Below are 27,186 nucleotides of genomic sequence, written 5' to 3'. Positions count from 1 at the left end.
ATAGTTACTCTTTCACTACCTTAAGAATTGTATCCTTTATTTTCTATTGCCTCGCCTTGTTCTTCCTCCCAAAAGGCATCAAATTGCATTAAATTTCATGTCATGTGTCCATTCCACCAGCCTGTGTCTTCTTGAAGGCCACAGCAGAGTAAATGACCAAGATCAGAAATGTCTGTATATACATGAATACATGTAAGTTCAGACTTTCCTAGTCAATTCTAAAGCTAGTTTTAAAAATGTCCTCAATTTTCAAGTTAAAGTAACATTTTATGGCGAATCAAAACTCTAGACCAATAGCAACAGCTGGCCACGGGACTGCAAAATAATTTACTGTATTCACAGCAGTGAATGGTAAGTGAATTAATAATAATCTTTATTATTGTCACAAGTAGGCTTACTTTAACACTGCAATTAAGTTATTGTGAAAATCCCCTAGTTGCCACATTCCGGCACCTGTTCGGGTACACAGAAGGAGAATTCAGTATGTTCAATTCACCTAACAGCATGTCTTTCGGTACTTGTGGGAGGAAACAGAGCACCCGGAGGAAACTCGCGCAGTCATGGGTAGAACGTGCAGACTCCGCACAGTGATCCAAACGGGAATCGAACCTGGGACCCTGCCACTGTGAATCAACAGGCTCCCTACAGATGCTGCCAGACCTGCTGAGATTTTCCAGCATTTTCTCTTCGGTTTCAGATTCCAGCATCCACAGTAATTTGCTTTTATCCAGTTCTAATCACTGTGCCACCCTTAACTATACAAAAATCGGAGAACAAGCTGAAAACGTGACAATCCAGGCAGACTCTAGTTTAACCTTGTTTTGTGTTCTGGATTGGGTTCTGTAAGGGTTTAAACTGCTGTGATGGATATTGGTGGGTCCCACCAGATACTAAAAAAAATTCAATCACTCGTCTCCTCCCTCCGATGCTTTCAGATAGAGAATTTTTAAAAAGTTTCTATATATATATAAAACAGATGAAGGACGAATTGTTGCCAATTTTAATTTGAGGTGTTGATCTCCGGCTGTTCGTGCATGCTCCCCTTTAAGGCAGAGGTAAGTAAGCGTGCTAACTGAAGGTTGTGGGCGGGGAAATGTCCCGATCCCACTTCATGGTGACATCAGGATTTAGAGCCCGCCTTATTAACAAACTGCGGGGCACATTGCAACACAGAAACATTTAATTAGAATCAGGATCCAGAGCAAGTAGGGGCGAGAGAACATAGTCTACAGATATGTTGTTGTATTCATCGCTGCACTGAGTCGGGGTAGTTAGCTGGAAAATTTGCGCCGGATTTCCTGTCTCGTGAAACTGACCAGGAGGTAGGTAAGTTTCAGATCCTATTCAGTGCTCGCTGTTTGTTGCCTGCGCTCCCTTCTCTGATCTTTTAGTATGTTTTTCTGGGTTTTTTTTTTTCAAAGATCAGGTTTTTAAAAAATCATTCTGTCACCTCTCTATCAGCGCTTCCTACTTCTGCTCAATATGCAGCTAATGCCTTTGTTATAACTACAGTATTCTTCAAGAAACTCGATATCGTGTTTATTGTGATGCTGGATGAACAGAACCCCCTATAAATTATTAGCCTCGAGCCACTCCGATCAGTTTAATGTATAACCTAAACAGCAGCAAGAGTTTTACACAATTTCAAAACTTTTGTAAACACTTAACTGCTTTTTGCAATAATGCTGCAAGCGGATTTTTTAAATAGTAAAAGCCGATTCAATATTAATTTGGGGGGTTTATAAATTAGGATTCTACTTTTTATTTGGCTCTGCTCTATCATCGATATTGGCGTTGTTTGCAGCTTAGTGGGGTCTGAAGTCAGTTCCTGGGTCGGTGTGCGAAGTGACTAGATTTTGCTGTGGTTCTATTAACCTGTTACCAGAGTTAAGTAGACATTCGCCTGCAGATTGAACGCTGGGGGTTGTCCACCTTATCCTGTATGTCTCCTGATTTAAATCGAGTTCCTCCACTGATAGCTTTAAATCAGTTCTATAGCAAAACACTCAGCACTACTGCCCAGGCGGCTGCTCATAGTTTTAAATAGTAGTTATTTTGGGAATATTAAATCAGTTCACCAATTCTAAATGTTTTGGACGGTGCTTTTCAAATTTATGGGATGTCTTCCAGTGGTATGCGCTCTGGAGTAAGTTAAAAGTCATCTCTTCCCTTCTGGTTTCTCCTGAGACGTAAACCAGTTTTACCGTTCAATCAACTGTAAGTCAAGTGTCCGTCTCTGCTCTTAAGTTGTTCAATGACCGACGATTTTAAACCGACTATTCTCCTCTGCTGCAGTTTCCTGCAGCTGCCCAGATTTTAACGGTCTGTTTACTGGAGCCAAACGATACAGTTTAATTAGTCTGAGCTGTGCAGTTACTGGACCTGTTCCAAAATACCCCAGTAAATTCCATTTTAAGCTGATGATCAATTTCTAGCCATCTGAAGCAGGGACTAACAGTGAACACACGTGGCCCCAGTAAATTTAAAAACTGATGACATGGTGTTCCCAGGCTGCCCTGAGAAAAGGCTCCAACACTAACTGGATGAAAATAATTAGGTAGCAGCTCAACGCATGCGTTCTAACACTGACACAAAGCTCAACCGTCCTATAAACTGTCCCAGTTTCCTCACGCATCCACCACCGATGCTGGATGCCATCCTACTGTTGCCCCTTTCCTCAGTCTTCCAACTGAGTAATTGTCCTTAATATGGAAAGGTAGATAGTAAATATCACGATGTCTGACTGTTGGGGTGACGGAAGCATAACATCCCAGTTTGATACTGTCCTCATCTGCAAGTATATCTAGCAGAGGTGACTGGATAGTGATTTAGAGTCGGGACACTGATTTCGACTCCTCCCCCCTTATTGCAATGTGGTGGTTATGTTACTGAACTAATAATCCAGAGTATAAGAGTTCAAATCCATGCCCCCCCCCCCCCCCCCCAAACCTGCCAGCCCCATAGCAGTTTGAAATATTGATTTCTTTAAATGTAAACGTTGTTCTTAAAAGGGAAATTAACACTACAATAAATAAAAGCATGTTGCTGTATTAAAGAACTTTGTTTAATTTGGGAGCAGGGGCTGACTATCATATAGAATTTACAGCCTAGCATTCCCCTGTCAGCTCTTTCAGTTGTCCAATTGGTCCAAATTATCCCATCTTTCCCGATAGCGCTGCCTTTTTTAAAAAAAATGCAAGTAGATATCCAATTTTCGTTTGAGTTATTAAATCTGCTTTCAAGGTTCAGCTGATTGTCAGACCCTCCTTTCAAAGAGGAACTTTCTCTCTGGATACATTCAGCTGCCATGAGCTTCTGTGACCTGGGTTTTGTTTTTCATGATGGTATCAATAAACTGCAACACCCACATTGGAAATGTAAGACATTATTGATGTTATTACTCACACTCTGTCATTGCTTCATCAAGACAAGTCATAAAAAGCACTGCTCAGCCAACGTAATGGAGATTAGAAAGATGTAGTCACACTAGGAAAGGAAATCGCAAGCTTCCCGCCACTCCCAGGTGTGACAGACCTGCTCTCAGCAGTCACTGCACTTTTTTCACAATGGTTGGTTCATTTTTTGAGTCTGAAATAATGAAGTAAATCCCCTGGTGTAAATGCAGAGCGTGACAGGGGCCAACCACTTTCAAAGCCTTTATTGATTTTGGCTCCAATACTTAAAAGTGAAGGAAGGGGTTTAACATTTCCAAGTTTTTAAAAGCTATAATTAGTGACGTTTAAATTATTTTATTGCCAATGTAACATAAATTAAGCATAGGGAAAACACCCAAATTGCAAAAAAAAATGAGTAACAGTTCCAGTTTTGGCTGCAGTTTCCAGTTAGGCTACGTCGATCTTGATGAATTAAGTGGGACAGGGCTATCTGGGGCATGATCTTCCAGCCCGTTACAATCGCGCTCAAGCGTAATGAGGCCGATGAATAGCGCGAGTGGCCAGAAATGAGATCCGCACCAGGCGCCAGTTTGCGATGCAACTGGCCCGTTGCCGTAGGCGAATTTGGGATTGCGCCATAGCGTGGCGAGAAACCAATTTTCACCACTTAAGCCTCAATTCCATACAATCAACAAGAGCGACCCCATATCCAACGGCCTCCCATCAGTCATCGGCCTCCCCAGCAAGTGCTCACGCTCGCGCCGATTAGTACTCCTTTTGAACAACGTGAACCTGGCAAAAGGGCTTCCGTGGGGAGCCGAGGAGGTGAGTAGCAATCTTTGCCCACAGGCAAAGATCCTGCATGTGCTGGGCCTACCAACCCAGTGCTCAGATGGGGGACCCTCTGCAGAGGTGGGCCGCCATGAGAGGGTAGTGGGGGAGGTGCAATCGCTTGTGGCTTCACCATGCCAACCCCTGGATCCCAACCCCATTCCGGGGGCAACCCATGTCCTTGCCCATCTTCCCCACCGATCACCCATAACCCCCACCGATTGTGCGGCTGAAGGCTGTCACTAATAGGGTATTGGCAGTCGTTGGTAAGTGAGCACTTGACACATGCCAAGTGGGTTCCCATGGGCAGGCCATGTGGCATGTGGGAGTCATTGCCTAGCATTTCAATCGCACCTTGCTGCATGGGCACTGTGCCTGAACACTGCGGGAGGCAACACCACATGCAGCAGCCAAGATCGGAACACTCAGTAGATGGGACACAGCTCTGGGTCATGTCCATGGACGGAGGCTGGATGAGTGCCACAGGGAAAGAAAGTGACAGAGGCATCATGATTGTCCAAAAAGTTGTTTAATGTGCTGTACAATACCTCATTCCCCAAACCCCCCCCCCACCCCCCCCCCCCCGATGCTTTCAGTGATCCTTAACATGCCTGGCCCCACTAGCTCTACCACTATGTCTTGGTGTTTCCCCAGGAAACCTGAGGTGAAGGCAGCCAGCTGCTTACCTCATCCCATGGTCCTTGATTTCCCTGGCGGGCGTCCTCTGGGGCCGGAGTGCCCCAGTTCTGTCCCGTGTGCTGCCCTCGGGACCTCTTCAGAGCGGTGGAACACGGGGGAGCTGGTGGCCATCATCGCCACTCTATGGGACGGGTCTGGGTTGGCACCCAGCGCCCCCTCCTCCCGATTGGTGTGCTGGGGTTCACCTTGGGACTGAAGGGCAGCTGGTTTGAGCACCGGCTGCCTCTGCATCGTCTGGCTCTGCCACCCTGGCGGCTCTCCATGGTCCGCACCATGGGTGTCGAAGCCCTCAGCGATGCTTCTCAGTGACTGGGACATGCTCTGCAATGTCTCGTCAATGCTCACCTGCGACTGGGACAAGCTCCACAGCACCTCAACCATGCCCATATGAGAGCGGGACATGTCCCACAGAACCTCATCAAGATAAGTCTGATACTGGGTGACATCCCCCAGCGAGTCAGACATTCTGTCGAGACCGTCCGCCATGGCCGTCACCGACTCGCAATGCTTTGGACACCTTCACTCATGGTGCCAACATCGTGTCCAAGCTCTCCACTGCGGTCGCCATCCTAGCAGTGTTGGCCTCGGTGCCACTCATTGCTGGTGCTATCTCCTGCATCCGTGGCCTCTGGGACTCCTCCAAGCAGCTATGGATCTGTTGGAGTTATGCTGACATCGCCCTCTGAATATCCCGGCCACTCCCTATAGTCTCCATTAGCTCTGGGTAACCCACTTCCAAAGGCTCAGCATCAGGTTGGGACCCAGTAGGGTCCTGAGATCCAGCAGACCTCTGACAGCTGTCTCAGGTGGAGGCTGGGGATTCTTACCTCCACCTGATGCACATCAGCAGCGGTGTGGTTCTCACCAGATTGTTCCCCAGGAGCCTGACCACTAACATGTCCCACTGAGATATGTGTATCTGCGCTGGTGGAGGGTGGGGATGACACCAGTGCCGCGACTATCATGATGGCATCCTCGGAGCTCTCCACCTGGAATGGGCTGGTGCCGTCGGCTGGAGGACCTGCAGGAGAATGGACATGTGGTCAGTGGGAGGGATGAGTCAAGTCAGTAAGGCAATCACTACTCACGTTTGACAGGTCCTCCGGGCGGATCCCTGTGGTTCCTCATCTCTGCGGCATCTGCCAGCCATCGTGTTGGTGGCTGCCTGGCCTCAGCCACACCAGTCACCTCCAAGGCACGCTCCTCGAAGGTGAGGTGAGGATTCCTGTGTCTGGCACCCCCCCCCCCCCCCCCCCCCGGGCATTCCAGGGCCTTCCCGCCAATTGTGGGAGAGCTTTTCCTGAGGAGACACAGAGCATAGTTAGCTACACACGTGGTTCAGTGGTGGGAGAGGGGATGTGAAGGTGGGGTTGGGGGGGGGGGGGAAGGGGAGGACTGGGGGTCACTTGGAGAGTGGATGCTCCCTTGGGTGGGGGGGAGGGTGTTTCTACTCACTCGTGCTGCCTGGTGTAGGTCATTAACCTTCTTCCTGTACTGTTGTGGTCATTCTGTTTGAACCAACGGCTGCCATCACAACAACCCAAGCAGCACTGGATGCCTTGTTGCTCACCCTCCGGGACCTCCAGGTGAACAGGTCATCCCTCCTGGTCTCCACCCCGTCCAGGGGCCTACCCAGGTCAGCGTCCCCGAATCCTGGGTCCGGTCTCCTTGGCGCCATTATTGCGAGTTAGCTGGGCTTGGCCGAGCAAGTGCACCTCAACCTTGTTAACGGCGGCGGGGCTGGTGAACGCTTTATTTGCAGCGAGAAGCCTGTGAGGCCTCCTTAATTGGTTGAATTGTGCTGCCGGTTTTGCTGGGCCGAGCATAGTGAAACCCGCAGCAATTCCCGCTCACTGCAACACTTGGAAATTTTTCTCGAGAATCGCACCCCTGGACCACGAATATATCATTCAGCATATGTCAATCCTTACGATTTTGGACTGTGTATATGAAGAGGTGATAAGCATTTGGGCAGTTTGAATATGTGCACTAGGATCTTTCAGTTCAGGATTCCTCTTGTGCTTTATTTTCTGTCCTTGTGGGATTATTTTTTTTCATCACCCATTGTCTCCTTTTGGCCCAGACTCTTTCTGACTCCTGTCTGGCATGTCACCCAAGCTATACTTCATATGTGGGCCTTTTGGCAAGCTATTTTATCATGGTGGGCATGATTGTGTCCAGCAGACGTTACCCAGATATTCAGAGCCAGGCACTTCAATATATTTTCTCTTTCTTAATTGGCAATACTCGTTGTTCCCCAAACACCATCCACCACCACCTGTAGACAGCGTCGGATATTTAAAAGTAATTCTGAAGCAAGACATTTCGCACAAAGTCCAGTTGCAAGAAATGTGCAATTATCATGTCCTTATTTGGGTTGCAGATCCTGGGAGAGAGACTTGTGACCGTTATTTACAATCCCTAGTGTGGTGCGCCAACTAACAGTGTCTGTGCCTTCTCGAAGATTCCAGGGTAGCTCTGAATGGGTAATAAATGCTGGCCTTGCCGACGATTCCCACATCCTAAGAATGTTTTTAAAATATTATTTAAAAATATGCCTGAATTAACAGTTTATTCGATATGCAACCCTTAAATTTTTTTAAAATTTTACCCATTTCCAACTTTACAATAGAAAGCTCTGCACCAATCAAATTGTGCCCCAGTATTGTATAGAATGAGCAATGTGCCATAATTAAACTGTGGCGGGGCAGAGTCAATTGAAGTATGTGCAAATGTTCCCCAATGTGAAGGAGATTCTGAACATTGTTGTATGATTCCAAACCACTGATCACTTCTGATCAATTAAACATTGACATAGTTGTGTGCGTTTGAAAATTACACCGTACCCCCTTGGCTCGGGGTCCAGAATGTTTTGAGATTCAATGGTGTCACACCACCCACTCTGCTATATTTCTCATGAGGTTCAATGGGTAAACACACATCACCTGTATTGTAAAGATCAGCAGGCCTCGGTGTCTGGTTCTATCACCAATCTGAGATCAGTTGGCCTTCATCTCAACCTTGGCAACACTGGGAACTCTCTGAACCCTAGGCTAAAAAGGGGCAGAAAATGAGCAACAGTGCCAGACGAGGACAGGACCAGGCCTAGCTCTGCTGCCACATAAGGTTGAATTGACACTCTGGTCAATATTGTCATTCCACTGGACAGGAAGTTGACGGTAGCTTAAATTGTTGCACTGTGATCCCTATCCCATTTACACCTCCCTTCATCTTCCTGGGTACTTCCTTTATGGGTGGCCCAGATCTTCATTTGTTTCATGCAGGTACCTTATTTCAAGGTGTTGGGAGAGGGTTCAGAGTATCAGTGGGCAATGGATATAATACAGACATCCTGAAGGGGACCAATGCAGGCTGTTTTAGAGTAAAGCAAGATTCTGATGTGTATTTTTTAATATTAAAAGGAGCAATGTTAATGCACCCTGAGGTCTCATATGATTATCCACACATACCTCCAGCCCCAGAGAAAATCTCCAATTTAGGCTCCATAGTACAGGCAGCAGAATTTCTATCCACCTTTACTCAGTGAGAGTCAGCACCTTTCAGTAGAAGCAGGGACATGAATCCCAGTTGGGAGCAGTGACAAAAAATGTTACCTGTTGAACTTTTGTTTCTGGTTGTACTGAGCATGGTAGAGACACGAGGGGGTTGGTGAATGGCAAATTAAGGTCCAGATGCATTTGTTGATGGAAATTGGCATTGGATGGATAGTGCTGTGGTTACACCATCCTTGGAAGTGGCAGGTACTGAGCTGTATTATATGAAAGCTAATTATATAAAATCCTGTTTCTGGTAGTGAGCATTACCCACTAGGCAAGAGTGGTGCAAAAAACAGGATATAAGCTGTTGTAGATTTGGGGGGGGGAAATCTGTGTGTCGATTTATTTTAGCGGATGGATAGCAGGAGCATGCTATAATTGTAAAATATGTACAACTATCCTCTGTGGTACACCAGGTGCGTAACACCACAGTAAAGACTTCCAGCTTTTGCCTACACTGCTTCTCTTTCTGCATTGCTGTTCCTTTGGCAGACAAAATAAGTTCCAGTTCAAGCCTATAGTGCTAATCACAGCCATCCCTTTCACCCAGCGTCTTTTGTTCTTTTTTGAATAAAGATGTGGCTATAGACAGAGCCCTAAACAAAAAATATAAACACGATAGATTTTGTTTAAAATCTGCAAAATATGATTGCTCACGATTAATCGTATGATAACTTTCCATTAAGGGGTTGGAGAGATTTGCTGATGCAGCAGGTATGCCAGCTCTGTGAGATGGAGTGACCTTCATAGGCTTGATTAGCTATTTTTCTATCTGTATTTACTGACAGTTCTGCCACTTGCTCTCTTTTTACTGGAAATACTGATGTGTTATCTGTGTTGGTCTAACATCGACTGCAACTGGATGCAGTAAAACGAGAAACAGGCTTCCGACACAGGAGATGGTCCAAAACTGTTTTATTGAACCTGTCGATTGCTGTACATAATCTGCTGTGGGTTGACACTCTATTAACCTAACTGTTCATTGGCCTGTGCACTGCGAGTATCTCCCTGGCCGTGTCCTGTGAGAGAGAGAGAGAGCCTTAATGCCCTGTGGGCTTTATAATGGTGGTGTCCTGTCTGGTGATTGGTTGTTCTGTGTCGTGTGTGTTCATTGGTTATCCTGTGTGTCAATCACTGCCTGTCTGCATCTCATGATATACATGCGTGGATATTATGACATCTCCCCCTTTTTAAAATAAATTTTGGAATGTGGCTGTATATGCATGCATAACTATGTACAAGTGGGGAATGAATGAACATATTTACATGGGAAGGTGTTTATCGTGCAGATACAGAGCAAACTGAACAAAATTTACAAGATTTAAGTCTATAGATTCAGTCTTTGTGGTGGGCGCCGAATTTTCGGCGATCGCCGTAGAGGTGGGGGGGGGGGGGGGGGGGGGGGGGCCACCTGGACAGGCGGGATAGCTGCCATCTCGGTGGCATTGTGGACAGGTGGGATCACTGCCAGATCGGTGGCCTTGAGGTGCAAGACGTCCGGAGGAGGCATGATGACATTTGGAGAAGTGCGGTCGGGTGATGGGCAGGGAACTTCACGCAGCGCCCTCCTTTTCACGCAGCCCCCTACTGCCAGGCCAGTAAACTGCCAGCTGAGCTCTGCGTCGACTTTTCTCGACCCCTAGGTGACCCTCATGGATCTGTCTGAGCACCATGTTTTGCATGCTCTGGGGAATGACGATTCTATCTAGTTTAAGAAGGATCCCCTCAACAACCGTCAGCTCGTCCTTAACATTTAAGAACTGGGGGAACTGCCCCTTTTGCCAGCCATGGGCGAGGTGCTTCATCACGTGCTGCAGTAGGGGATCTTTGGCAGTTTCTTCGCGTATTTGTATAACTGGTTCATCAGTGGCTAGGAGGTTGTTGGCACACAGCTGCACCTGTGCTCCAATGTGGCGAATGAAGCCGCCCTGTTCACACGGCGTGGTGACGGATCGGTATAGGGCATCCGCGACGACCAGCTCCTTACCCGGTGTGTAGACTAATTCAAAGTCATATCGACGAAGAAGAATTCGCTGCAGCTGAGGTGTCATGTCATTTAAATCCTTTTGGATTATGTGGACTAAAGGCCTGTGGTCTGTTGCCACCGTGAACTTTGGCAGGCCGTATACGTAGTCATGAAACTTGACTATTCCTGTTAGGAGACCCAAGCACTCTTTTTCGATCTGGGCATACCATTGTTCGGTCGGAATCATGGCCCTGGAGGCGTATGCCACTGGAGCCCAGGGCGAGGAGTCGTCTCGCTGGAGGAGCATGGCCCCAATGCCATCCTGGCTTGCGTCTGTGGATATCTTGGTATCGTTGGTTGGGTCAACGAATGCCAGTACTGGGGCTGTGGTGAGCTTCGCCTTCAGCTCAAGCCAGTTCGCTTGATGTGCGGGAAGCCACGGGACACTGTTGACTTTTTTACGAGATGCCAGAGGGCTGTGGTGTGGGATGCCATGTTGGGAATGAATTTCCCGAGAAAATTCACCATCCCGAGGAAACGGAGGACCGCCTTTTTGTCCTCTGGGGTCTTCATGGCATTGATTTCCAGCACCTTGTCTGCGTCAGATTGCACACCCTGCTGTGAAATGTGGTCACCCAGAAACTTGGTAGCAGACCTACCAAATGAGCATTTGGCCCTGTTGAGCTGGAGGCCGTTTTCATGTATCCTCTGGAAAACTTGTTTGGGGCGAGCGATGTGATCCTCGGGCATCGTGGACCAGAAGATCACGTCGTCCACATAGACTCGCACTCCCTCGATGCCCTCCATCATTTGCTCCATTATGCGATTAAATAATTTGGAAGCTGATATGATACCAAAAGGCATGCAGTTGTAGCAATACCTGCCGAACGGAGTGTTAAACGTGCACAGCTTCCGACTGGACTCCTCCAGCTGTATCTGCCAGAACCCACGGGAGGCGTCCAGCAGAATTTGGCATGAGCCATCTCACAGGTTAACTCTTCAAGCTTTGGGATCGGGTAGCGCTCGCGCATGATGTTGCGATTCAGGTCTCTGGGATCAATGCAAATGCGGAGTTCACCAGAGGGCTTATTGACGCAGACCAGGGAGCTGACCCAGTCTGTTTGGTTCCGCGACCTTTGAGATTATACCCTGGTCTTGGAGGTCCCGTAGCTGCCTTTTCAGACGATCCTTGAGAGGGGCCGGCACCCGGCGCGGTGCATGGATGACTGGGATGGCATTCGGTTTGAGCAATATCTTGTAACGATATGGGAGCATGCCCATTCCATCAAACACTTTGTGGTATTGCGTGAGAATGTCGTCTATCTCAGCCTGGAGATTTACATTGGGAAAGGCAGTCACCGGTGTCAAGGACATGGCATGGACGCGCTGGACCAGATTTAGGAGTTTGCATGCGCGATCACCAAGCAGGGATGCCTTGTCAGGCCGGACAATCCTGAATTGTAACGTCACTTTGATTGCCTAGTGAGATACACCTAGCTGACATGATCCACTGGCAGCTATGGCATTGCCACTGTAGTCAAGGAGCTGGCAGGCTGGTGGAAGAATGCTAGGTTGGTCTTGGATGCTGTCGCGGTCCGACTGTGATATGAGGTTGCAGATGCGCCAGTGTCCAATTTAATCGGATGCGAGACTAGTTAACTGTGACGACCGCACACCATTCGTCGTCAGGATCCACAGTGAGGATTGAAAGGCGGTTTGCAGGCACGGTGGAGGCCAGCTCGCGCGTGGTGATTATGCCCATCTGATATGGAGACTCCAGGCAGTCAGCATCGGGGTCCGTTGGGCTGTCGGCTTCCGAATCCCGCATGCCTTGTTGTACGCAGTGGACACGTCTGCGCTGCAGCTGGGATCGCTGGCTGTTGGTCGGTGGAGCGGACCTGCATAAGGCCGCGTAATGCCCAGGCTTTCCACACTGTAGACATCGCCTTCCTTTGGCTGGACATTGCCGCTTTAAATGGGTGGAGCCACAATTTGGACACGTCATGACGCTGATGTCAGCGCGTTCCATGCGCCATCGCGCATGCGCAGTGCGGTCGGCCGACTTGCGCACATGTGCATCGGGGTCTTCGGCCTCGTCGTCCACCCGGTCGTGGCGCGCATGCATAGGGACCCAGGAAAAGCGCGCGAAACAGCCACTCTCCTCGATGCTCAGGCCTTGCATTTTTGCTATGGCCTGCACCTTTCTGCCTCGTGGGAGACTAGTTTTGCATTTTCTGCCACCCTGATGCGGGAGTAACAATTCCTGGCATGCTCATGGACAACGCATGTTTCGATGGTGACGGAGAGGGTCAACTGTTTGATTTTGAGGAGCTGCTCCCGCAAGGCGTCGGACTGGACCCCGAAAACGATCTGATCCCGGATCATGGAATCAGCCGTCGAGTCATAATTACATGACTGCGCTAGGATGCGGAGATGGGACAAGAAGGACTGAAAAGATTCATCCTTACCCTGATGCCTCTGTTGGAAGATGTACCGTTCAAAGCTCTCATTCACTTCAATGTCGCAGTGGTTGTCGAATTTCAGCAGAACCGTCTTGAACTTCGTCTTGTCTTCGCCAGCGGCAAACGTGAGCAAGTTATAGATGTGAATGGCATGGTCCCCCACAGTCGACAGGAAGTACGATCTTTCGGGCATCCAATGCTGCCTTGAGGTCAGAGGCCTCGATATACAGGAGGAACTTCTGTTTAAAGACTTTCCAGTTAGCGCCGAGGTTGCCGGAGTTGCGGAGGAGGTTGGATCTTTTCCATGCCGCTGGATGGCTGCGTGCTGGTCGTTGCAGATTCACTCGAGGTAGGTTCGTTAGAGTTAATAGCTCCCTGGTACCATGATGTGTTATCTGTGTTGGTCTAACATCGACTGCAAATGGATGCAGTAAAATGAGAAACAGGCATCCGACACAGGAGATGGTCCAAGACTGCTTTATTGAACCTGTTGATTGCTGTACATAATGTGCTGTGGGCTGACACTCTATTAACCTAACTGATAACCTCCTACTGGCTTGACCAGACTAGCTCTCTATCACATGGTGATGATGTTCATTGGCCTGTGCACTGCGACTATCTCCCTGGCCGTGTCCTGTGAGAGAGAGCGAGAGAGAGAGAGCCATCATGCCCTGTGGGCTTTATAGTGGTGGTGGCCTGTCTGGTGATTGGTTGTTCTGTGTCGTGTATGTTCATTGGTTATCCTGTGTGTCAATCACTGCCTGTCTGCATCTCATGATATACATTAGTGGATATTATGATAAATATGAAATGTTGGCAGGAGTAGGCCATTTGGCCTCTCAAGCCTGTTCTGACGAAATGTTGGAACGAGTAGGCCATTTGGCCTCTCAAGCCTTTTCCGCCATTCAATTGGATCATGGCTGATCTGATTGTCACCTCAATCATATTGCACCTACCTCCGATAACCTTTGACTCCCATGTTAGTCAATAATCGATCTACCTCTGCCTTCAAAATATTCATTGACCCTCCCTCCACTGCTCTCTGCAGAAGAGAATTTCAAAAATTGACACCCCTCTGGAGAAAAAACATTTCTTTTCATCTACATTTTAAATGGGAGACCCACTATTTTTAAACCGTGGCCCTTCGTTCTGGCCTCTCCCACAAGCAGAAACATTCTTTTAGCACCTTGTCAAGTCCCTACACACACTCACGCACACACACAATCCCAGGTGATTAGTTGAGTGAACCTTCACTGAACTACTTGTAATGTATTTATATCCTTTTTTAAATACCAAAACTGTATATAGTACTCCTAGATGTGGTTTCACCAATGAACAACTGTAGCAAAACATCCCTACTTTTATATTCTATTTTCCTTGCAATACACAACAACTCGCTTAACCTATCTATGTTCCTTTGCAGACTCCGTCCTCTTCACATTTCACCTATATCGGTGTCATCATAAAATTTAGGAACATTCAGTGAATTCTCCGTCGGCAGGATCCTCCAGTCCGCCAGCACCGCACCCATGTCCGCGGGTTTCCCGACGGCTTGGGGCCTCAATAGGGAACTCCATTGGCCAGCTGCAGGTCACGCCTAACAAATTAGATAGAAATTTTTGACAAAATGACTGCGTGTGAATGAAAGAAGTGCAGTTGATGTAGTTTATATGGATTTTAGCAAAGCCTTTGGCAAGGTCCCACATGGGTAACTGATTGAGAGGGTTGAAGCACATGGAATTGAAGGAAACCTGGTGAGATGGATCTGAAACTGGCTTAATAGGACACTTAATAGTGATAGGACACAAAAGATGGTGGTGGAAGATTGTTTGAGTAATCGGAAGCTGGTGTCCAGCGGCGCACCACAGGGCTCAGTGCTGGATCCCTTTATTGTTGTTTTTTTAAATATATGGTAGGGTGGTTAACAGTGATGAAGAGGGATGTAGGTTACAGGAAGATATGGATGGGCAGAGCAGTGGCAGGTGGTATTTAACCTTATGTTCAGAAACAAGGGACTTCATAACCGGGAACAAAGAAATGGCTGAGGAACTAAATTTGTACTTTGCTTCTGTCTTCATGAAGGAAGACATGAATAATGCAATGATAGTTCTGAGAAACACTTGTTTTAGTGAGGAGCTGAAGGAAATTCAGTATTAGTAAAGAAATTGTTTTGGGGAAATTAATGGGATTGAAGGTGGACAAATCTCCAGGACCTGATAATCTTCATCCCAGAGTACTTTAAACAAGTGCCCTAGAAATAGTAGATCCATTGGTGGTCATTTTCCAAAATTCTTTGAACTCTAACAGTGTTCCTACAGATTGGAGGGTAGCGAATGTAACCCTGCTATTCAAAAAGGGAGGTAGAGAGAAAACGGAACCATAGACCAGGGAGCCTAACATTGGTTGTAGGGAAATTGCTGGTGTCCATTAAGAATTTCATTTGGAGAGCAGTGGTATAATCAGATAAAGTCAGCATGGATTTACAAAAGGAAAATCATGCTTGACAAATCTAGTAGAATTCTTTGAAGATTTAACTAGTAGAGTTGACCAGGGAGAACCGTGGATATGGTTTATTTAGTCTTTCAGAAGACTTTTGACAAGGTCTCACATAGCAGATTAATATGTAACGTTAAAGCGCATGGGATTACAGGTAGCGATTTGAGATGGATAGAAAGCTGGTTAGCAGACTAGAAGCAAAATGTTTGAATAAATTGGTCTTTTTCTGATTGGCAGACAGTGACTAGTGAGGTACCGCAGGGTGCTAGGACCCCAACTGTTCACATTATATAGTAATGATTTGAATGGGCAGGGAGCAGAGGGATACAGATCCTTAGAAAATAGGCAACAGTTTTAGACAGAGGATCTGGATCGGCGCAGGCTTGGAGGGCCGAAGGGCCTGTTCCTATGTTGTAATTTTTCTTTGTTCTTTGAGGGAACTAAATGCGTTATCTCAATACTTGCAGATAATACATAGTTGGGTGGGAGGGTGAGCTGTGAGGAGGATGTAGATGCTTCAGTGGGATTTGGACAGGCTGAGTGAGTGGGCACATGCAGATATAGTATAATGTGGATAAATGTGAGGTTATCCGCTTCGGTAGCAAAAATAGGAAGACAGATTAATATTTGAATGGATGTAAATTGAGAGAGGTGGATACTCAATGAGACCTTAGTGTCCTTGTACATCAGTCCCTGAAAGTAAGCGTGCAGGTATAGCAGACATTAAATAAGGCAAATGGTATGTTGGCCTTCATAGCAAAAGGATTTAGGTATAGGAATAGAGATGTTTTACTGCAATTGTATAGGGCATTGGTGAGGCCACACCTGGACTGTTGTGCAATTTTGGTGTCCTTATCTGAGGAAGGATGTTCTTGCTATGGAGGGAGTGTAGTGAAGGTTTACCAGGCGGATTTCTGGAATGGAGAGACTGTCATATGTGGAGAGACTAAGGCGGTTAGGATTGGAGTTTAGAAGAAAGGGGATCTCATAGAAACTTACGCAATTCTAACTGGATTAGACAGGGTAGATTCAGAAAGTATGACCCCGATGGTGAGGGTTGCCAGAACTAGGGATTGTTTGAGGATCGGGGGTAAACCGTTGAGGACTGCGGTGAGGAGAAATTTCTTCCCCCAGAGTGTGGTGAATCTGTGGAATTCGCTACCACAGAACGTAGTTGAGGCAAAAACATTGTGTAATTTCAAGAAATAATTAGATAGTTCTTGGGGCTAAAGTGATCAAAAGACATGGGGAGGAAGGCAAGATCAGGGTATTGAACTTGATTATCAGCCATGATCTTAATGATTGGCAGAACAGGCTCAAAGGGCCAAATGGCTTCCTCCTGCTCCAATTTCCATGTTTCTATCATCTGATAAGTGCGAGGTGATGCATTTTGGAAGAAGAAACAGGACAAGTGAGTATGTAATAAATGGCAGGACACTAGGAAACTTGAGAGGAACAGATGACTCTTGGGGTACTTGTTCACAGATCGCTGAAGGCAGCAGAGCAGGTGAATAGGGTAGTTAAGAAGGCATACGGGACACTTACCTTTTTCAGTCGTTGCATAGAATGTAAGAGCAAGGAGGTTATGTTGGAGCTGTACAGAACATTGGTTAGGCCACAGCTGGAGTTCTGGTCACCTTACTTTCGGAAGGTGATTGCAGTTGAGGGATACAGAGGAGATTCACCAGGATGTTGCCTGGGATGGAGCATCTGAGCAATAAGGAGAGACTGAATAGACTTGGGACTGTTTTCTATAGAGCAGAGCAGGCTGAGGGAGGATATGATTGAGGTGTATAAGATTATGAGGATTTTGGACAGGGTAAATAAGAAGCAGCTGATCCCCTTGGTTGAGGGGTTAATCACAAGAGGGTATAGTTTTAGGGTGAGGGACAGGAGATTTTGAGGGTAATTGAGGAAAGAAAATTCTCACAGATGGTGGTCAGAATGTAGAATGTACTGCCTGGGAAAGTAGTACAGGCTGTAAACCATACAACCTTTAAAAAGCACTTGGATGGGCACTTGAAACGCCATCACATTCAAGGATATGGGACAAGTGCTGGTAAATGGGACTAGCGCGAGATTAGGGGTAGTTATTGTCGGTGCAGACTCGATGGGCTGAAGGGTCTTTTCTGCACTGTACGACTCTTATGACAGAAAGGAAATCAGGTTACATCTCCAACGGGACAGGCTGTTGCAGTGTCACAGTAATGTGCCACTTCCTCTGACATCCCTGCCCTCTGCCAAAAGGCCACTCACTCTTTTCTTGAACGTAGAATATTTTTAATTTGTGTCCTTACATTACAATAGGAGCCTGTTCTTTTAAAAATCCGTGAGGTTCCTTTTAAAGCCTCTCCAGCCGTATGAATGATCAGGTTTCAGGCAAATAACTTAATTTTGGAATTTTCTTCATGTAAAATAATTGGCAATTTGACTGTTTGAACCATTAATGTCAGGGTTGATTCAGTTAGAGAGCAGTCTGCAAGGCATCACGGTAGCACAGTGGTTAGCACTGTTGCTTCACAGCACCAAGGTCCCAGGTTCGATTCCCAGCTTGGGGCCACTGTCTGTGCAGAGTCTGCACATTCTACCCGCGTCTGCGTAGGTTTCCTCCGGGTGCTCCGGTTTCTTCCCACAGGTCCCAAAAGACGTGCTGTAGGGTAATTTGGACATTCTGAATTCTCGCTCCGTGTACCTGAACAGGCGCTGGAATATGGCGACTAGAGGCTTTTCACAGTAATGTCATTGCAGTGTTAATGTAGGCCTACTTCTGACAATAAAGATTATTATTATTATTATTTAGATCGCAACTGGTTCCACACCATGAAAGTGGCTAGACAAGAATGGTGACACCTCTTGCCTCCTAATTCTCAATCTTTCTACCTACTATATCAATATCATTATGGCCAATACTCCTTGCCACTTTCGTGTCTTATTCCCCTTGTGATCCTAATTCAACTTCCTAACATTCTTCATTCTGCTTATGTTGAAATCAAGCCTCACTGCGTTATCTCCCACTCTAATCCACTCCAGGATCTCAACTTGTGGAACTTGTCCCCTATTGATGATGGGGAGGGATGTTTACATACCTGCTGGTAAATCAAAGGGGTGGATGCTGAATGAACCATCCTTCAAATTGTTTACTGTTCCTGTTTTCTGACCTAAACTCACTTTAACTGCGTTTTCCAATTTTTTTCAATAAGAAATTATTAACATTATAGCTATTTATGTCCTCCTGACATTTCTCTGCTCTTAACTGTCCAACATCACACTTGGTCAGGAAAAACATTGTGCACCTGACACAGCACCCTTCCCATCAAAGACACTCAACGAATCATACACCTGATGACATAGTTGGAAGAAAGCTGCCACACCACAAAAACAGTAAAGTGTGAGTGAAATCCCCAAGGGACACACCTATCCAATCTAAATGTTGAGTTCATGGTATGTCAAAACTAATTTCTGAAAACAGAAGACAGATCAGTCAGTAGCTATAAAGAGAAAGGATGGGCTAATGTTTTTGATGCTTACCTTTTCATCAGATTTCAAATGTAGTATCTTAAAGTGGAGCTTCACTAACTAATGTGCCTTGATGGGACAGGGCGAGTCCTTCAGTCTGTTAGCTATTGCATTACTGAGGAAGAATAAATTGACAAATAGTTCAAGAATCTCCTCTCTTTGTCAAGAAACGCAAAAGCCTGTTAACTTGAGAGCACAAAGACTTTAAAGGATTGGTGCATTCCAGAGGCTGCGCATATTCTGGGAGGCGGCATATTCAGATTTATTTGAGGCCGACAGATATCAAGTGGACGGAGGTCATGTAGTAACGTAGCATGGTTTTCAAACGACTTGCTAAAAGTAATGCATGAGATGTCTTGAAATACTTACAACCAGTGAATATCAAGCTTAAGACACCAATATGGTTGTTTGGATCTGTGCTAGGACGTCCGTCCTATCTTTGGTGGGGTGTTTAGGAGGCTGCTCTGAGGGTCTTTGAGATTACAGTTACAAGGCAAAGGGATTAAATTCACATATAAGAGCAAACTAAGGGAGCAGGATTCTCTGTAACCCGACGCAGAAATCAAGAATGGCAATCGGGTGCAGAATGACACCCGACGCCACAATCGGCGTCATTGGGCCGCGCGCAGTCGTAACCCCGTTGGAGCGTCATCAGCCGGCCCACCTCTGATGGGTCGAGTTCCCAATGGCGCGGGCACATGTGGTCCCAGCAGTCGGGAGCCTGGTGTGCCGGCTGCGGACAATGTCCAGAGCCGCCACACCTGGCTGAGATCAGTGCCCCTGGTCGGGGGGGCTTCTGCAAGGGTGGGGGGGTGGGGAGGGGGCGGTGTGTGTGGCCAGGAGCTGGGCTGTGGGGACAGGTGCGCAGCCAGCGCCATGTTTTCCGGTGTGACCAGTGCATGTAGGTGTGCGCGGCTGCAGCCTGTCAGACCTGTACATGTGCAGTCCAGGACCCAGCAATTCTCCGACCGTTTTCAGCGAGTGTTTCACGCAGCACCGCTGCTGGCCCCTCACCAGTACCGGAGAGATTGGAACTTCATATTTAGATAAGAGACCTCGGACCCCCCAAAGGGTGACTGGGTGGCACCAATGGGGTACTGCTCTGCACAAAGGGCATGCACCTGGGTGCCTCCAATCCCCTGGGAACCCCCACAAGTGTCGTTCGTCTGGTCCCCGTTTGTATAGACCAGTGTTGAACTATGCTCACCAGAGGTCTGTGAGGCAGAGGGGCTAGATCCCAATGCCCCGGCTACCTCCCCTTCCTTTCTTGGGCATAAACCCCTTCGGGGTCTGACCATTGGCACTGCTACCCGTACACTGGAACCCTGGCACCACTCCTGCCAGTTTGGCAGTGCCACTCGGGCACCTTGGCAGGGGATGGGCCAGTGGGCCAACCTGCACTGTCCCTGACCACCCAGAGGTCTCAGATGGCTTGGGAGACCCTCCAGGAGCCTTTCTGCCTGGTCTATGTTTGTGTGGACCAGTACTGAACAGTGCCCAGCTGTGGCCTCCCGGTAGATACCGGGTAAGTAGGTTTACGGCCTACTTACACGAGCGCGGATTGGTTCCGCCCATTGTCGGTGGGTTCCTGATTCCAACGCCTCATGGGACTGAGGTAGATCCTGCGAGGCATTACTGTTGTCGTGAAGCCTGCAGAAGACTTCACCCGGCATCTACCAGCTACTTTGCGCACCCATTGGGCAGCAACGTGGACATAGTTCACGCACATAGATTTTTTGGTCGAATCGCACCTGATGAGTATGGCGCTGGGAAATATTGCACCATCATTTGTGTTTGTATCCAAAGGAACTATGCTGGCACTATAAATAATGGACCCTGGTCAGGACATATTTAAATATTTAGGTTCAGTTCCAATTACAGGTGCAAGGAGTGAGTTTTTGCAGTGTGGAGCAGAATATCAGAATCTATCCCTGGAATCATAGGAGATCAGTTCTGAATGTAATCTCTTGGGCCTGCAAAAGAGCTATTTAACAGAAAAGAGAATTAAATCTGAACTTTACCATTGGGTACTCCACAGTACAAGGTCAGGAAGTACTGTTTTCTTTGGAATAATTGATGACAGGATTGAGGCTACCAGTTGGAGACAGGACACTGGACTCTTTTGCGAACAGTAAGAAGTCTTACAACACCAGGTTAAAGTCCAACAGGTTTGTTTCGAATCACTTGCTTTCGGAGCATCGCTCCTTCCTCAGGTGAACGAGCAGTGATCCGAAAGCTCCGATTCGAAACAAACCTGTTGGGCTTTAACCTCGTGTTGTAAGACTTCTTACAATGCTCACCCCAGTCCAACACCGGCATCTCCACATCATGGCTCGTTTGAGAAATAATTGGATTAATAATGGGGAGAGATGGGTGGGAATTTCTGTCCTGGACATAATTAAACAAAGGGGCGGAAAAGCCTTTTGTTATCTGAAATATTCTCGTGATTGGATATTCACTTAAGATATTGTGACGAACATAGCTTCTTTTTCTGTAATTTCAGCATCTACTATACGGACCACACCATGACCTGCACTTTGAACGCTGCTCCCCATCAACAGCCCTACATAATAACTTCAGCCAACCGTATGTATTTTATCTCAATGGGGTAGACTTATTAAAGTCTGAGAAATAGAATTGTTTTATTTTGTATCAGTAAAAGTGACCATGAAGCTACCAGATTGTCATGCAAACCAAACTAGTTCACCAATAACATTGAGGGAAGAATACCTGGTCTGGTCTATGTGACTGCAGGACCACACCAAAACGGTTGATTTTAACTGCCTTTTGAAGTGGCTAGCATGCCATTCGCCTGTATCAAAACCTGCTACCAATGATTCAAGAAGACTCGCCACCAACTTCTCAGAACAACTAGCATTGGACAATAAATAACACCCTTGCTGGTGCAGTACTGACCTCAAGGCTGAATTTAAATGTTAAAATCTTTGTAGTTAAATAACTGCTTTTGTTCCCTGATGCCTCAATGTGAAAACCACTAGCTGCTATAAAATTCTGCCAGACTAGCAAAGTCTTTGGCTCTGTGTTAAGTTAGCTTATCTCCATTCAGCTCCACATTGACATTTATGCATCAGACGAGGGATCCTGCTAATTATCGTTGTCGAGTGATTCATTGAACCTCAAATGAATGCCGTGCTAGCACTCTTGGTCAGACTCATTCATGAATAATGGTTGCTTGAGTGGAGCTGTGTAGCCCAGACTCCAAAAAATGCCTGAGCCTTTGGGGAGCAGGGAAAAGATTGGTGTTACAAGCGTTTACATTTTTAAAATTATATTTTCCTTCTCCAGCAGGGCAAGAAATGGAGCCACTTGGGCTGAACAGCCACTGTTGTTTTGGGAGTTGCCTCAGATCATCCTTCCACAAGCTGCAGCCACCACCTCTGAAAATGGCCAACAGCGAGGAGCCATTGAGACAGTTAGAGAAAGATCAGCTTCTCTCCCCCTTTGAGAGACTTTCTGTGAACAACACTGTACTATCATCACCTCAAACAGCAGTGAAAGGGGCAAGTCCACCAACTAATTCTGCTTGTGCTGGTGACCGAAGCTCGAAGCCGCTCCCTCCACTGCCGGTCACTGGTGATGTGTTTTTTGATGATGTCGACAGTGAAGTTGAATCCATTACGAGCTCTGAAACAGACACCCTTCTGCAGGACTGCAGGCCACTGAGCTTCAGGTACAATACTCCAAACAGAAGGAGCTTCCGTGGGTGTGGGCAAACCAATTATGCCTACTCAGAAGGTGCTAATAGGACTGGGTTGCCAGTGAGTTGCCATACGGTAAAAGACACTAACCTGGAAAGCATAGAGGTCACTGAGAAACGTGTTCAGCCTCACCGAAAATTACGGCGCTCACATTCAGGTCCGGCTGGATCTTACAACAAACCTGTTGTGTTGAAGAATGCACCCTGCTTATCACACACGTCACCAAACTCCAGCAAGGTGAAGCCTGAGGTCCCTCCTCGAGTCCCCATACCCCCACGGCCAGTGAAACCTGACTACCGGAGATGGTCCGCAGAGGTGATGTCGGGCATGTACTGTGACGACGACAGGCCACCAAAGGTTCCTCCACGGGAACCTTTGTCTAGAAATAATTCACGCACTCCAAGTCCCAAAAGCCTCCCAGCATACCTCAATGGAGTGATGCCACCTACGCGAAGTTTTGCACCTGATCCTAAATATGTCAGCAACAAAGTTCTGCAGCGGCAGAGCAGTGATGGGGCAGGCACTAAGGTGCCATGTATTTTACCAATTATGGAAGATGGGAGGAAGGTGAGCTCTACGCACTACTACCTGCTCCCCGAGAGGCCTCCCTACCTGGACAGGTTTCAGAAATATTTTATGGAGGCCCAGAGCACATGGGAGCCAAATGATTGCACAGCAGAGAGCTTCAAGGCATTTTCATTGGCTAAGCCGGAGACAGTAAAACGAAAACCTGTTGCCTATGTAGAATCTCCTTAGATTTTCATGTCCCTCAGAAGGGCAACAAAAATATAGCAACAGCAGGGTAATCAAAGCCATTGGTTTGCAGTTTCCATAGAAAAATAGATGGAATCACAGAATATGATATCCAAACCAGCGAAAATCCAATGTAATAAAAGTGGAATTCAACTTAGTTGTCACACTGTAAATCCGAGGCCCTTGCACCAGTAAACGTCCAGGTTGCCTGTACAGTAATTTTACAGGAGACATTTTCACCAGAACATCTCATGACTGGTGTTTTTATTGCACTTTATTTTTTGGAACTTTACAATGGACAGCAAACCAGACACAACACATTGAGCACCACGCTTTATGATACCTCGGAGAAAGCAACCGATCCATCTTGGGCATGGAGGCCCTTTCCAGGCAGCGAAATTCATGTGAATCGAGCAAAATACAATCAAACTAAATTTTTATGACCAAAACATTTATGATTTATTATCTAACTGTCCAGAGACTCTTGAGGAAGAACTGCAGAAATTGTTAGTGGGCAGTCTACAGATGATCATGCTTAATATCAATCCAGCTCAGGGATACTCAATGAAGGTCACCTCTCACTTAAATATTTTAAGTGAAAAGTATTATGCTAAAGTGAAGGGATTTGATTAAAGGTTTTTAAGCACAGAAACTGCCACAAGTTCATGTCTCTGCCTCTTTATCCTCTCCCCAACAATTTACAGCATGTGTGTTTTAGAAGCCAATGGTCGGAGAGAATGGAGTCAGTTATCCATTTTATTAGATAGTTAACAATCTTTTCACTGTTGTTTCTGTCTCTGCGCCTGAGGGCATTCTCCCTTCCTGTTTTGAGTGGAACTGATACAGCCGTGAATCCGGCATGGGTGGATGGACTCATCATATTAGATATCTGTGCACAATCTGCCATTCATTGTTCATCAGCACTGGTAGCTTATCTACACCTTTTTTAGAGGTACACCCAAAACATGATCTATATTTTTAAATATAAACCTGCAAAAGACTACAAATGGTTACCAGTTATTTAACAGGAGATACTGCAGTGGGGACCTTTTGGGCGGGAGATTGTTGGCTTTTGTTCCACCAACTGCCCTTCGATGCAATACCATGCGATTATGACTTATTGACCAGCAGGGCATCATAATTCCACTTGATTCTTCTGCCCTCTGTATACCTACATAATGATCAGGTGCAGGACTCTTGGCTCCCAACCAGCAGCAGTAAGGTCCATAGTAGCCAATAATTACTTCCCATAAGTTCCCGCTTTCACTATTGGGTGCTATTTGGGGATGGATATAGTTAATGCACATGGTTCATGTGCTGCCCTTTAAGCCTGTACACGATCCAAAGCTTGGCTCCTCCTAAGTCGGCACTTCGGGTAGGCTAAGAATAGGGTGGAAGGGAGAGAGACAAGGAAAAACCATTCAGAAAGAGGTGATGCTGGACCTTCTCATCCCAACATAAAGCTCCCTGCCAGTTGGTACTGAAATACAAGGCGACCTTAGCCACAGGCTAACTCAAAAATCAAATAGGCCCCTCATAGACCTGGGAAATTGCGTTTAAATGGGAAACAAGGAGACCTGTGCGTAAACAGTAGGCTAATAAAGTAGAACAAAACAGGGTGGGCAATGAACGGCAGCATGGTGAAATACCCAGTACTAACCTGCAGACTAGTTGACATGATAGATGACGAAGAACCTACATGAAGAATCAGTGCAGTTGCTTGTGTTTGAGAATAGTTTTATGTATTAGTGGCTCAATGAACTGCATGTAACATAAATGAAGGCCTATAATTTTGCTCTTGTATCATTGGCTGTAACATATCGTATTTCTATATTTGTTAAAAAACCGCAGAACAATGTTTGTTCCTGTGGTCTGTGCAGTATTATTGGGATATCATTAATTACATTATTTTTAAAAATCATTTCCAATGTCTACTTTTATTAAATTGTTTTGTGTTGTTTAATGATCTGTGCTGCCTATAAATGGCTCAACTCTCCCAACAAATTTTGGCAGCATTTTTGCTACTGTGATAGCCTTAGTAACCTAACTCCAAAGCACAATAAACAATTCATCTACTCACTGCTCAACCATCAAGTTCACCCACAGTGATGCAGAATATTTGCCCTCCATGTGTTGTAGAATTTATATTCCCTTGTAATCTAATTGGTGAGAGCAAACACTGTAACATATTATTGATATGTCATAGTGTACGCTCCTTAACATGGACAAGCTGAGCGGTGTCCAAGAGCAGTGCATCTTTCTCTTTTACTTAAGTGTCTATATATGTACAGGAACTGAGACTGAAGCACATACATGAGTCATAGGGTTCTGAACAAGAATGAATGATTTCCTTTACCCAGTATGTACTGGGAAGGAGATACGTTGCTCTATCTTGTATTGCTGTAGGAATCTAATTTGACAGGGTTAAGCTGACTACAGTACTGTGGAGCATGTGTAATAAAACCCAGGAATGTTTACTATACTTGTGTGAAATTGAAGATATCTTCAAAATATAATAAATTTTTCCTAACTAAATGGCGAAGGGCCTTAAACCAGTCCCATTTCACATCTAAACTCCATATCGCTATTGCCCTCAAACACACCCTCTCACCATACCACTTAAACCAACCTTCTCTGTTTCCATTCTATATTGTTAATTTGCCAAACAATTAATATCTAACTGACATAAGACTGTGCTCATTTAACAAACAAGCTTTAAAGAGGGGCATAGCTTCACCTTAGAACATAGAACAGTACAGCACAGAACAGGCCCTTCGGCCCTCGATGTTGTGCCGAGCAATGATCACCCTACTCAAACCCACGTATCCACCCTATACCCGTAACCCAAACAACATCCCCTTAATCTTACTTTTTAGGACACTACGGGCAATTTAGCATGGCCAATCCACCTAACCCGCACATCTTTGGACTGTGGGAGGAAACCGGAGCACCCGGAGGAAACCCACACACACACGGGGAGGACGTGCAGACTCCGCACAGACAGTGACCCAGCCGGGAACCGAACCTGGGACCCTAGAGCTGTGAAGCATTTACACTAACCACCATGCTACCGTGCTGCCCATAGCAGCAGCAACTATTTGAATTTATATTATAAACTGATTACACATTGAGGCAGAATTCTATATTGAGCATTTTAGAGCCATAGAATCAACATGGCACATAAGAGGTCATTGAGCCCATCAAGCCCAAGTTAGCTCTCTGTAGACCAATCCAGACAGTACTATTTCCCTGCTCTATCCCCAAAGCCCTGTGAGTTTATTTCCTTCCAGTGTCCATTCAATTTATTTTAAATCATTAATTGTTTTCACTTCCACTATCCGAGTTGGCAGCAAGTTCCAGGTCAATATCACACACCGCGTAAAAACATTCTTCCTCACGTCCCTTTGCATCTCTTGCCCAAACCTTAAATCTGTGTCCCCTGGTCCTTGTAAAATCAGCTATGTCTATTTTGTCTTAATCCGTCATAATCTTTTACACCTCTAAATCTTTCCGACATCTTTTATGCTCCATGGGGAAAAACCCAGCTTCACCAGCACAACCTTGCAGCTAAAGTCCCTCGTCCTGGAACCATTGTTGATGAATTTCCTCTACATTTCTAAAGGGCATCTATCTTAAAATGTCATGACCAGCGCTGATTGATTGATTTATTGTCACATGTACTGAAGTACAGTGAAAAGTATTTTTCTGCAGCCAAGGGAACGTACACTGTAGACCAAAAAAAAATAATCGACAAAGTACATCGATAAATAAGTAACTGGTTACATGAATGTG

The 27,186-nt window shown here is 46.2% G+C and overlaps 1 protein-coding gene across 4 annotated transcripts; it reads left to right on the top strand.

The window, feature by feature from the left end:
- Positions 1 to 1,115: 1,115 nt before the first annotated feature.
- errfi1a (ERBB receptor feedback inhibitor 1a) lies at positions 1,116 to 25,398 on the top strand. 4 transcript variants are annotated; one of them, XM_038773949.1, is made up of 3 exons: positions 1,116 to 1,326; positions 21,426 to 21,508; positions 22,232 to 25,398. In XM_038773949.1, exons 2-3 carry the CDS (start codon positions 21,448 to 21,450, stop codon positions 23,395 to 23,397), a joined length of 1,227 nt encoding a protein of 408 aa, XP_038629877.1. In that variant the 5' UTR covers positions 1,116 to 1,326; positions 21,426 to 21,447; the 3' UTR covers positions 23,398 to 25,398. The 4 variants fall into 4 exon arrangements, with proteins under 4 accessions (XP_038629877.1, XP_038629875.1, XP_038629876.1 ...); XM_038773947.1 differs by having other exon boundaries at positions 22,229 to 25,398; XM_038773948.1 differs by having other exon boundaries at positions 1,127 to 1,322; positions 22,229 to 25,398.
- Positions 25,399 to 27,186: the final 1,788 nt, after the last annotated feature.

The sequence above is a fragment of the Scyliorhinus canicula genome, chromosome 16 (genome assembly GCF_902713615.1).
Source record: "Scyliorhinus canicula chromosome 16, sScyCan1.1, whole genome shotgun sequence".
NCBI classification, from domain to species: domain Eukaryota; kingdom Metazoa; phylum Chordata; class Chondrichthyes; order Carcharhiniformes; family Scyliorhinidae; genus Scyliorhinus; species Scyliorhinus canicula.
This window is presented reverse-complemented; position numbering and strand designations above follow the sequence as displayed.